Consider the following 13,255-nt stretch of genomic DNA (forward strand, 5'->3'; position numbering starts at 1 on the left):
GTTTCATGAAAGCAGTTTGTAAGTTAAAGGTATTGTTCAACTCTGTGAGCAGCCGATTTAAAAAATTCTCAAACCAAGATGAAACATGTGTACAAGTGCATGTATTAGAACTAATAAACCCTGAAAACAACCATTATTGAGAATGAAAAGCTAAAACTACAAGGCAAATTAAGATGGTGTTTTCGGTCACTTTATATTTCAATTTTTGAAGCACTAAATAATTATTTTCGAATGCAATTTTTTCTGGGCTTCATTTTTGTAACATATCACAGACACAGGTTACAAGTGTGACCTTCTAGCTCAGATTTTTTAAAAGTCAAACCAATGTTAACCAATCACTTTAAGCAGAACTCTCAACATGTCTTGTTACCTGTTCTTTGTGCTTATTTTGAAAAATACATATTAATATTAACAGACAGATTTCAACCTTTCAAAACAAATTTAAAGGAGAATGAAACTCTTGGAGCAAGTTAGCTTTTGTGAAAGCAGAAAAATCAAAGAATAAGATCAACAAAAGTTTGAGTAAAATAGGACTAGCAATAGAAGAGTTATGAGCATTTGAATGTCGAGATCACTAATGCTATGGAGATCCTCCCATTGGCAACGCAACCAAGATCTATGATATCACAGATGAACAACTCTCCCCTTTTGGACACTGAAAATATACCCCAAAACATCTCTTTTTGCTCATTCTAATCATATGACAAACGATTCATCAATGATATAATGTTGTGAAACCTCTGTACTTGTCCTCTCATAAAGAGAACACCTCACCTTGTGATAGATTCTATAAAAGTGAGAATATAAGTGAAATAAGTACTAAAGCAATGAGGGAGTTGTACGTGTGTGACATCACAGATCTTGGTCGCATTGCCAATGGGAGGATCTACATGGCATTAGAGATCTCAATATTCAAATGCTCATAAGTTTCTTATTATTCATTCAATCTTCCTCAAACTTTCAACAATATGTTTCTTTGATTTTTCTCTTTGATATGGATTCAGCTGGTTTCAAGGGTTTCATTCTCCTTTTAGCATCCAATAACACATTCCACTCATGCATTAAGTTGAGCTTAACTTCCAAACATCTTTATGAAACCAACCAGGTGGCATCTGCACTTGTTTGAGATAAATCAAGAGTAGAATATTATGAGGGACAACACAGAAATGTTATCGATTGGTCATTTATTTCATAGAGCCTCATCTCTTAATTTTCAGAGTGAATTTGCACCTTTCCCCATTTCTACCCAAATACTCTATTAGTGTATTATTGTATACATGCATTGGTTGCTATTTACTGTAGTCTCCCAACAATGAGCTCAGTTCAATATCCATGTATGTAAAGCTGTAAATTTCTATGTATATAACACATTTTATGGCAAAGTTGAAATAAAACGTATGAATAAAATCGAGATTTTTGGATTAAGAATTTTTCTTTCCTGAACTCTTGTGTAAGTACATAAAATAATTGAATTTCTCCAAAGGCTGGTTCAAACTTTGCAAGAAGTTATTCCAAAGCATGCATGAAATAGCTTACCGCTGCTTTTAATGTCCCAGTATATATTCACTGCCACCAACTATATGGGTGAACATTTTTGTCAAAAAAATAAATACCAAGATTTACTCTTAAATTTTAACAGCCCCTTTATTAAAATCAGCAATTTTCAACTCTTCTAATATTACCTCCTACAAATGAAAACTAAAATACTGTAGTCTTGTTCTGGTATGTACAGTTATTTGGGTTAATTTCGTAGTTACTTCATGGGCAATTTCGGTCAAGTGACCTACCTTTCATTTCTAAGCAAGATAATATATGTAAGCATGCCTGACATAACAGGATGAAGAAATTGAATAGTCCAGGTGCCTAGAATAGCACACCAATGAACACTCGAAGGTATTCTACGTTGAATGCATTAGCATGTTATTATAACAATTAACTTGGCCAACTGTGAAATACCAGTCGCTAGTGAACGCATTGTCTTGTGGATCTAATGAAAAACAATTCAAAAGAATAAATGAATAATCAAGACATCAAAGTTGGTGCATATCTCATTAAATATCAAACTACCGTGTCACTTTAGTACCAATGACCTTCTGATCATGCGCAGAATGGAACTACAAAATGGCTCATTATATGACCTGTCAAGTGATTTTCTTTCCGATTTCAACAACTTTGCATGCTTCCATTTTGATCGCTTCTAGCAAACATAACTTTTTTTTCAGAACACATATGGAAACAGCAATTTTTCACTGACCCTACTGTAAGAAGGATGCAACTACAATATCAGCCTTCACTGGGAACCCAATGCCAAGGAGTGCTAGATCACAACTTATCCCCTACCATATTTTCCTCTTTCATAAAGCAGTGGAAAGAGTGATTTTTCATTATATTTTTTCTTCTTAAAAAATATGACTTCATTTGATCTGTAATCATATTACGTACACATTTATAACAATTTGATTTCTTGCAAATATTTAGGCATGAATATTGAAAAGAGTAGTAGAATTTTATTAAAATACACGTTTACCTACATGTAGTTCCACAACCAACTTGTCTTTCTTTTGAAAGAAATTGCCAAATTCAAAGTACAACTAGTGTCTACATTTTCTGCATGTCCTGCTAGAGTCAAACCTGGATTCTGTGGCTATTTATTTAGAATCTTACGTCAATTGTATTGACAGCTTTAGATGGGCAATACTGTGGCATGGTTATTAGGGTCAAGCATTGTTATGCGCTTTCGCAAAACAGCTACCCCTCGACTTGTAAAGGTGTATAGCAGTATTTTGGCCAGATAAACATTTCACAGAAATTACATCCCAAATTTACAGCTGACTTCTGAGGGAGTTTATCTTTCAGGAGTTTATCATGAATCAAATCAACATCATTATCAGAGCATGACTGGGTCAATGGTTGTTGTTTGCCCCCCCCCCTCCCCTTTAACTATCTACTTCCCTTAATCAGCAAAATATGAAAATGAATAACAATTAGAGTAAAAAATGATGCAAGGAAATCTGTTGAATTCTTCCTTATTTCAGTATGTATCTCAAAAACATTTTCCATCTGCTCTTTTCAGTTAAAAAGCTCTCATACATTGAAATTTCCTGCTGATCAATGGGTCTCCTTTGTTCACTAAATAATTGTAGAACCTGAATATCCTAATATCGAAAGATTTCATCTCATTCTGGTACGCATTTAGTTACCCACTGCAAATAAGGCAGGTTTCCATTTTCGATGGGAAGACTGATGACCTCTGCAACATCATAAGGATGGTTCTTTCGCATATATTCTGAGAGTTCATCGATCTTTGACCTCCTAGTCTTGATCATTAATAGCACTTCTTGGTCTTTCTCGATCTTTCCGTCCCATTCATAAACAGACGTCAAACCTGGTATCATGTTGACACATGCTGCCAACTTCTGCTTAACAATATCTCTGTAAAAAAAAGGGAAGATATAAGATTTTCTAAAAAATAATGTGACAAACATTACTTTTAGAAATATAGCAAGGATATTATGAGCATGCAGTATATATCAGCATAAATCATTAAAAGGTAAAGTCTACCCCAGAAAATTGTTGATTTGAATCGATGGAGAAAAATCAAACATAACGCTGCAAATTTCATCGAAATCGGATGTAAAATAAGAAAGTTATGACATTTTCAAGTTTCGGTTATTTTTCACAAAACAGTTCAATGCACAACTCAGCGATATGCAATTGAGAGATTCGATAATGTCAATCACTCACTATTTCTTTTGTTTTTTATTGTTTGAATAATACAATATTTCAATTTTTACAGATTTGACAATAAGGACCAACTTAACTTAATCATGAACTGCTAAAATAATGGTAATTCCACATATTCAGGGAGAAATAAAACTGTTTCACTTGACAAGGAGGAGAAAATTAGAATATTTCATATTTCATATAATAAAATACAAAAGAAATAGTGAGTGGATGACATCATCAGTCTCCTCATTTGCATACCGACCAGGATGCGCATATAACTGTTTTGTGAAATTAAGCGAAACTTTAAAATGTCATAACTTTCTTATTTTACATCCGATTTTGATGAAATTTTCAGTGTTTTGCTTGTTGGATTTTTCTCTTTTTTTCATATCAACTATTTGTTGGGGTGGACTTGTCCTTTAAAGATGTAGGCTACATACCCTGAACCCAACAACAGTAATGACATGCTTTGGCTAGGTTACCAAAGATATTTTCAGAATATATTCTCACCAGAATGGAAAATTAGAAGCTCCTATTATAAGAATTGAATAGTGATATTGTTAAAATAGATCATTATTTTCAATATTTGCTCAAATTCTCCCTATTCAAAATTATATATCATTACAAAGTATCTGACTAATTTAATCAAAAGCAAAATATATATATATATATATATATATATATATGGATTTCAGCTTAAATTAAAACTCAGTTTGTAAACAAAAATCATGTTTTTACCACTCATTCAATGAAAAACCTTGTTCTCGGTTAGGACTCCCTGTGTGGTAAAATAAGGTTGGCAATGTTTGGCATATTTTCTCTTGTTCATGGGGACAAATTTATGCTTTTAAAAAAAAATCCATCACAACTATTCTTCATAAAACTTGGCTCTAAGTTAATTGAATTCTTTTAACTATTTTTTTCTGAATTTGGAATAGAGGTTGTTGAATGACAATTGTCTTGCAATTTTACTTTCCTACGATTGAGGGCAGATACAAAATTTTGCTCAAAATTAAAGTTTTTCAATAAACAAGTGGAAGGCCTCTACTCTAGCAGTCTCACCTGCATGAAGCGATTCCATATAGCAGCAGTGATGACTTTGAAAACAGCTATTGAATAATTATCCCCAAAACAAAACATTGATGTGAATTATGATACATATGTCCACTGACTCAAAATGACTTTTGGCCATGATCATATGACCTAAGACGTGTGCAAAACAATCATTCATACTTCATTACCCTTATGTCTGTTTCATGAACTATATCCATATATTTTTTAAGTTATGATGCCAATTCAACAAATACCCCAAACTCGTCCAAAGCTTATTGACCTTAAATCACCTTTGACCATGGTCACGTGACCTGAAACACAGGATATTCAGGGATACATAGTTACTCTAAGCTTATGGCCAAGACCAAGTTTCATGAACTAGATCCATATAGCATAAAATTTGTAAGTTAAGATGACATTTCCATGAATACCCCCCCCCCCCCAAAATAACCAAAGTTCATTGACCATAAATGACCTTTGACCATGGCCATGTGACCTGAAACTCAGGCTAGTCAGGCAGGATGTTCAGTAATACTTGCTTACCCTAATGTCCAAGTTTCATGAACTACCGGGGTAGGTCTATTGGCAGTTTATAATCACTCGCGTCGCGTTCTGGTTCGTAATCACTCGCGTTTTGAATTTTTGGCGATTTTTTTTATTTCGGTGCGATTTTTTTTTAACGGTGTCTTCAATGGGACAGACATGCAGGGAAATTTGAGTTTCGTTTAAGCCGGCAATTAAAGAATAGAAAACAAGCTTGATCCGCCCCAGACAGCTGGCAGCAGTCTGTTTCGAGGAGTTTTTTTCAAACATTTTTAATTTTTTTTTAAATTTCTCTGTATTTGGTGAGTGGAGCCAACGGAGTTCAGCGGAACAACCAACATAATAATTAATAGACACAAAGGCCGAAGCTTTTGGTCAAGATCCGCCCCTGTGGCTGTGCGCGCTCTCACGGTAAAAATTCGTGCGACGATCAAAGCCAAGGTACCGTACCGTCCCGGTGCCTTCCTGAAAACAGAAGTTGTCGGCTACGTCATTTATCCAGGCCCCTTAAACAACTCCAAGCACGAGGTAACTCAGATTGAGTCAGAAATAATGGATTGGAAAACAGAAGACATGGCTTCAGGGAGTCACAGTAGGCTGGATACATAAACATAAATAAAACATTGTGATCAACAACAAATATACACTTGTAAATACATTACAATACAAATTACAATACAGTGTAGATTTCTTGTCCTTGATAACTCCCAAATTTTTTCATATTTTTCACCCTGCAACGTCCTGCAAGATTAATGAAAATCCATTTTACCATTTTTAAATTTTGTTCAGTGCACCATCATTATATAAAAAAAACTTATATCACACACACACACAATTATTTGTATAAAGGAACAATTTCGTTGGTCCCTCGGACTTCTTTATAACCAGAGTGCACTTTACTCCCCCTCCTACTTCTCTTTCTTCTCAGTCTTCTTTTTATTCCCATTATTATGTCATCTTATTCTTCTCCCTGTTCTTCTACTTCTCAATTTCTTCCCTTTCTCCTTATTGTTCATCTCCCTTCTCACTTCTTCCTTTTCTCTTCTCAGTCTTCCCCTTATTTTATCTTCTCTTTCTCTTCTTCTACATCCTCCCCTCAATTTTCTCTTTTTAGTTTCATTTTTACCCCCTTATGTCCTCCATCTTCTTTTTTCTTCTTCTACTTCTCTTCCTCCTTCCTTCTTGCTTTTCTTCTTCAGCACTTTTTTCCTCCCTGATTTTTACGTTAGTGTAGAATAATTCACAAAGAAAGGGAGAAGCAAATAAATAGTGATATTATGAAATTGTAGCACCTCGCTATGCTTTATAAAGAATACCACAGACTTCAGGAAAATCCTCCAAAGGCAAAGCTAAATCGAGAGTAGCCTTTCCTCCTTTTTCTTCTTTATTCCTTTTCTCCTTTCTTTCTCCTTTTTTCCTTGCTTCTTTCTTTCTGTCTGTCTTTTTTTTTCTTTCTCTTTTCTCCCTCTTTCCCTTCCTTTCTCCCCCCTCTCTCTTTTTTTAGGGGGAGCCCCCCCCCCCCCGCTTCCGCCGCCTATGGTTCTAAGATTTAAGATGTGGAATGTGATTATGTTAAAACAGTAGTCAAAATTTGCTTGTTATCTTAAAACAGTGGTCGAGAACGTTTTATTTAAGGCACTTACCAGCTTAAAATAAAACGAAACTCGAATTTCAATTTCATTTTATTTTTTCAGTACGTTTGTCCCATTGAAGACACCGTTAGAAAAAAAATCGCACCGAAAAAAAAAAATCGCCAAAAATAAAAAACGCGTGTGATTACCAACCCGACGCGAGTGATTACGAACGCGAGTGAATATAATAAGCCGGTCTATTTACTTTCTAAGTTATGATGACATTTCATAAACTGGCTTGGTTAAGATTTCATTGTTGCCCTCTGAAAAGCAGCGCCTGTAGTCTCACTCACTCTGCTATGCAGGCGAGACAAATAATGATCCCCAAGTTACTAATGAAAAATAAATCACAACTGTAGGTATGGAAATAATTTTGGTAACTGCATTATCTCGGTAGGCCAGGTCTATCACAAATTAAATCGCTTCCCAAAGAACGCTTTAACAAGGCAAAGCAGTTCTTGAAAACCACATTGTGCGGTGATTTGCCAACTGGTTTGGATGATAAACTTGAAATTTAAATTTCGCCAAGTGTAAAAGTTAGAGTGAAAATTAAATACAGAAAAATACACGCATTAAACAGTGGTTTAGTCTCAGGATAGTTCAAGTTAACTTGATAAGACCCCACACTTCCACCCCGGGTGCGAGGTTTCCTCGCAATCATAATAAGCTAGTTCGTATAGTTCCACTCTGCGCATGATCAGAAGATTCTGCGCATGATCAGAAGATTCTGCGCATGATCAGAAGATTCTGCGCATGATCAGAGGAAGGTCATTTGTTCTAAAGTGACATGGTGGTTTAAAATTTAATGAGATAAGCACCATGCACATTCAATGTCTTGATTATTCATGTTCTTTTGAATTGTGTTTTTCATTCACATCCACAAAAAATGCGTCCAAGACTGACTGGTATATTTCAGTTTGCCAAGTACATTATACAACATCCTCTAGTATGCATTCAAAGTAGAAATGCAACAAATAACTTCATAGTGTTCATTGATGTGCTATTCTAGTCACCTGGTCTATTCAATTTCTTCATCCCGCTATGTAACTTGTAAGGCATGCATCATACGTAATATCTTGCTTTGATTTGAAATCTACCTATCTCAATGAAAGAAATGAAAGATCATTTGACCAAAATTGTCCCAGAAGTAACTACGAACTGGTCTATTAGATTCTAGGCTACAAGTACAACTACTGGACGAGTGACTCACGAGGCTAATTTTTCACCAACTTCTACACCTGGAACTGTCACAAATGCAGCAGTCAACTTGCTCGCGATCTCCGTACTCGACTCGCTGCTTGCCATTTTCCTTGATGTTGATGATAAGAGAACAGAATTCAATTTAAAAGGAAGTATTATCTTAAATACACTTCGAAACATCAGGGACGTACACACGAAACTTGTTAAGCCAATCAAAATTGGAATTATGGTAGCAGTACATCTCACCATAGCCAAATACCATCACGCGCTACCGTCTCCGGCCGCTATAGCTAGCCATCGCAGCCGCCCCGCGACGTGCGGGCCTAATGGCCCGCGCCCGCCGGCCGGCCGCTGCACGAGGCCTTCAATGGTATACCTCCTTCAATCGATCACACCATTCGTTATATAGTACATAATCCTCTATTTTTTTATACTTAGAAGTAGGTCTACCATACGGTACAATGACTAATACCTAAGTATTAGGGTAAGCATTTATCAGTAAGACTTTCATATTTATACTACTTTTGGGGAGAAAAACTGACATAGATCAAATAAAAATAAAAAATCCCACTTTGTTTCAAGCAAATTGCGGCGTTCCATAAGGCTCAATGCTGCCAGCCTGCCGCGTCCCTGGGATAACTGTACTGTACCTGGGATCCGGGATCGACCAAACTCCCAGGACCGCCCAAAGTCAATGCAGTACAGAGCCCCCCCCCCCCCCCCCCCCCCCCACCCACATAAGATTCCGTGACCTACCAAAAAAAAATGAAAAAGGGGAATTGAGAAAGGCAACATAATGAAATATGATATTATTTTTCTTTTTTTATTATTATTTGTTAATATGTCGAATCGGTCACAATTAGAAAACACGAAAAATTGTGCAAGTTTGTGATTAGGGCCTATAGAGTAAACTCTATGCTAGAAATTTATTCACGCAATGATGTGCCCCTAGACATGCATCGGTGTGACTATATATCCACAACCTTTGAAATTTAAACCCATCATTTTAAAAATCTATCCTCTTTCTCTCAAACCCTACTACAAAACAAGTAGGGCCTACAAATATTTATATTAATTAGCCATAAAAGTTAATACTTTGTGTTTCCCAACAGGGCAGCGTTCCATGAAAGGACCTGTCAGACGTTTTATCCAACAGTTACCATAGTAACAGTACTTCTCAGCCCGCACTAAAAATCGGGGAAAGTTGTCGGACAAAAATGTTGATGAAACCATGTAGTAAGTCCATGATGAAACGCTCCCTAGGTCTGAAGGTCCTCCCATTTTTTTGCTAAAAAACGAATCTCAAGATTAAGCTTTCTCTTGCGAAGTCACTCAAGTATATAGCCCTTTAGTCAAAGAGCAGCAAATTACAAAATTTACCTAATCCCCTTTTGTTTTTAAGTAGGCCTACATGCACAGTCCTGAAAGAAGAAAGATTCTTGGAGACGTATATAGTGCATTAATTATGACTGCCCCCCCCCCCCCCCCGGGCTGCCCCCGACCCCCGTTCCCAACACACACACATGCAAAATATAAACTCCATGTTTTGGGTGTTCTAAATCTGAAATGTCTCTCATATTATATACCACGAAAGCCCCTCTTCCATATAAGTTCCATTGAGGGGTGTACCCAAGAATAGTAGCCCCCCTCCCATGCTGGGGTGCTTCGAACCATAATCCCTCTGTTTGACAGATCCAGAGCGTACGAACGCAATCTTTACCAGCTGCTCTTAATTGGATGTCGGAGGACACATGCAAATTGAATTTTTGCAAAGTTTGTTTTTGTCTCAACGATCCCTTTCTCTCCCCCCCCCCCATCCACCCCTCTCTCTCCCTCTCTTTATTTCTTTCATGCAGAAGTTTTACTGTGTATTATTTTGTTACACATCATACGAAACGCCTTTTAACGTATTCTCCCATTAATTGCTATCATGTTCCTATATAGAATATTAGATCTATATTACACAAAGTGTTGATGTTGTAGGGTGGTGCTATTAGAGCTTAACATCAAAATAATGATCCATGTGTGTACACTGCTTTTTATCTTTCTCTCACCCGACATGTAAAAAATATAAACTATGAGTGTAATATCTCTATTTTATGTTGGAAATAAATAAACACAAATTCAAAGATTGTTTTTCAGTTTTTTTTTATTTATCCTATATGTAGCTGTTGCATGCAGTGTAAGAAACGGCAATATCATCCGTATTCATTTTTACCCTCTCATTGTAACTACATTCTTTATACTTTGATTTCTCATGACTGATTTGTGGTAAAGAGTCCAATCTCTTTCTCCCGCTCTATCTCTCTCTCCGTGTTTCTTTGACCCTTTTCATTCTCTTTCCATAACAAAGAGTTACTATTTTCATTAATTGATCATGTTTAGTGACCTGTATGCATACCATTCACAATTTCCCCCATTCACCAATTTTCTTTACCATCCCGAGTTCCCGACATTCCAAATAACCCCAAATCAGGTCAATGTTTACTTTGTGTTTTCTTTTCGATGTATATCATGTATACCTGTGAACTATAGTAAATTATAACTTTGTACATCTTTCTTCCACTCTTTTTCGTTCTCACCCCACCCCCTCCTCCTATCTCTTTTTCTATCTCTATATCCATCCTCATAGGCGGATCCAGCATTTGGCGAAAGGGGGGGGGGCGCACTGCCGAGCGGCGCACATATTTTTGCACTTCACCGGCGCCATAAAAGAAAATGTTGAAAAAGGGGTGAAGTCTGACCCTGTCAAATGCTCTTTTCAAAATGTAGGATTTCCAGTCATGCCATTTTGCATGACCACACGCAGATAATATTTCCAGGGGGGGGGGGGGGCAAGACTCGAACTTATTTTAAAAAATAAAATAAAAACGATAGAGTAAATGGACCGAGCTGCTCAATGGGGCGATTTTTTTTTACAAGTGTGATAAAAGTATTTGGTGCACATCTCACATTTGCAAATTTTTCATAGTTTTCATGAAATGTTAAGGGGAAAAAAGTGTTTTCACAACAGCTGATCGGGAATTTGCCCCCCCCCCCCCTCCCCCTTGCTGCGTACGACCATTCCCTGAAGTCCACTTAAACATATCTCATTATAAAGAAAATATACATAAATTTAAACATATAATCTTTCTAAAACATGTTTAGAGAGAGATTGAAAAAACTTATTAAAGAAAGAAACAAGCAAAAAGTAACACAAATTATGCATGTTATGTGCGATTTCAAAATCTCCTGTACTAACCCTTTTATTGCAATGAGGCCCATACTTTTGTATAGTAATTGAGATACAATTTTGTTTTACTATATATATATATATATATATACACACAGGGGCGTCGATCCTTTTTTCAGATTGGGGGGGGGGGGGGCAAAATCATGAATCAACTTTCCAAAGGCGCTCGATCACACAAAACAAACAAACTCACACACAAACACACACACGCACATTATGCATATAATATAAATATATTTATTTATTTATATGACTCATGAGATAGAGACACATATCTCACCAACAAACTAAGGCGAGCGCGAGCTGAATTTTTTTAGTATACTGACCTGAAAACAGGAAAAAGGTGCCTGTTTAGGACTGTTTGTAGTAACTCATGAGGAGGATACATATCTCACTACACATGCAGATAATGCGAGTTCCGAGGGCGAGCTGAAATTTCTTTATATTCTGACCAGAAAGCTTGATATTCTAAGCATTTTTGGTACCAATGATTAAGATGGGTATCTAAAAAAACAATAGATGCGAGCACGAAGCGCGAGCTTAACATTTTGATATTTCGATCTGAAAAAAATGACAGTTTAATGGAAGTTTTTAATAAAGAACAGGATTATATCCAACAAAAGATTATTGTAAATCGAAGCGGGAGTTCTTTTGAGGTTTAGAACTGAAAACGGGACATTCTATTCACCTATTTAATCATGAAAAGTATGGGGTTTTGCTACAGAAATGATGCGAGCGCGAAGTGCGAGCTGAAATTTGTTTATATTCCAATCTGAAAAGCGGACAATTTGAGTATGATTTTAAATAAAGAACGAGTCAATCTCGCTTGCTGATTTCTGTGTAACATTACCATCTTATTTTATTTTTGCACATGCGGAATCATTGGGGGGGGGGGGCAAAAGGATATGTTTGCCCCCCCCCCCAATATTTTCATTGGTGGGGCGATCGCCCCCCCCCCTTCCCCCCCCCCCCCCAGGATCGACGTCTCTGTATATACAATGATACTACATCATGAATCATTTGGAATACATCACCAATCCAGGTTTATATATTATCATTCAATTTTCATGTACATGATGTATAGGCCTATATACAGATTTGGTATTTATATATATATATTGTGATGCTTTTCACTAAATATAATGCAATTTGTATAATGATGAGTAATTTTTATCTAATTACTTTGATGAAACTGGATATAATGCTTTTAGACCTGAATTCAGAATGAGATCCTTCAAGACAGAGCTTTGGAAATAGTTCTCCAGTTTTACAGGTATCGTTATCTTTTTTAAAAACTTCTTCCTGAGTGATCAGATAAATAATATTTAACTTAATGAAGATGAAAATAAATCAAATTTTGTGGCGTTAACATTTCAACGTTAAAACAAAGGTATTGACAAACTGTATATACATTGAAAATCATATTTAGTGGTTTAAGGTCTAACGAATATACGTCTGGTTGCGTAATTATACACTCCCGGTATTAGCAACGGGTTTTAGCAAAGTTTTGGACTAAAATATCGAATCATCTTCATAAAACACTATAGTCATGATAGTAGGCCAGCTACTAATAGTAGCTGTCTTACACTAAAGGCCATAGAGGTGGCACAATGTGGAATGTGTAAAGAAGAAAAGTGACTGACCTTTTTTTTTTAAGCATTAATTGGAAAATAAGATCAAAATTAAAGGATTTGCTCTACACTTTTGTATGATTCTGGGATTTTTTAAATAACAAATTAAAGATTTCATGACATCTGTGGGCAACTGCCCCGCCCCAGTCCACTCTGTAAGGGCATGCGATAAGCTTTGTTATTCGTTATGACCATTCAACCATAAAATGTATTACCAGGTGCCGCTGATCATTCTTGAC

At 36.3% G+C, this 13,255-nt stretch overlaps 1 protein-coding gene across 2 annotated transcripts; it reads right to left on the minus strand.

The window, feature by feature from the left end:
* Nucleotides 1–1,169: 1,169 nt before the first annotated feature.
* LOC135157874 (protein CutA homolog) lies at nt 1,170–8,795 on the minus strand. Of its 2 annotated transcripts, XM_064114989.1 has the most exons (3): nt 8,725–8,795; nt 8,164–8,262; nt 1,170–3,432 (listed from the first exon to the last, which is right to left on the minus strand). In XM_064114989.1, the coding sequence occupies exons 1-3, from the start codon at nt 8,751–8,753 to the stop codon at nt 3,177–3,179; spliced, it is 384 nt and encodes a 127-aa protein (XP_063971059.1). In that variant the 5' UTR covers nt 8,754–8,795; the 3' UTR covers nt 1,170–3,176. The 2 variants fall into 2 exon arrangements, with proteins under 2 accessions (XP_063971059.1, XP_063971052.1); XM_064114982.1 differs by lacking the exon at nt 8,725–8,795 and having other exon boundaries at nt 8,164–8,462.
* Between the last annotated feature and the right edge of the window lie 4,460 nt (nt 8,796–13,255).

The sequence above is a fragment of the Lytechinus pictus genome, chromosome 2 (assembly GCF_037042905.1).
Source record: "Lytechinus pictus isolate F3 Inbred chromosome 2, Lp3.0, whole genome shotgun sequence".
Classification (NCBI taxonomy): domain Eukaryota; kingdom Metazoa; phylum Echinodermata; class Echinoidea; order Temnopleuroida; family Toxopneustidae; genus Lytechinus; species Lytechinus pictus.

What these genes read in the sequence shown, in the direction of transcription:
- LOC135157874 (XM_064114982.1), bottom strand. Translation starts at nt 8,402, where the DNA reads ATGGTGAGATGTACTGCTACCATAATTCCAATTTTGATTGGCTTAACA. An exon ending in GTTGGTGAAAAATTAGCCTC is followed by an intron (nt 3,433 to 8,163) that starts GTGAGTCACTCG and finishes TTTTTTTTACAG; the next exon opens with AGATATTGTTAAGCAGAAGT.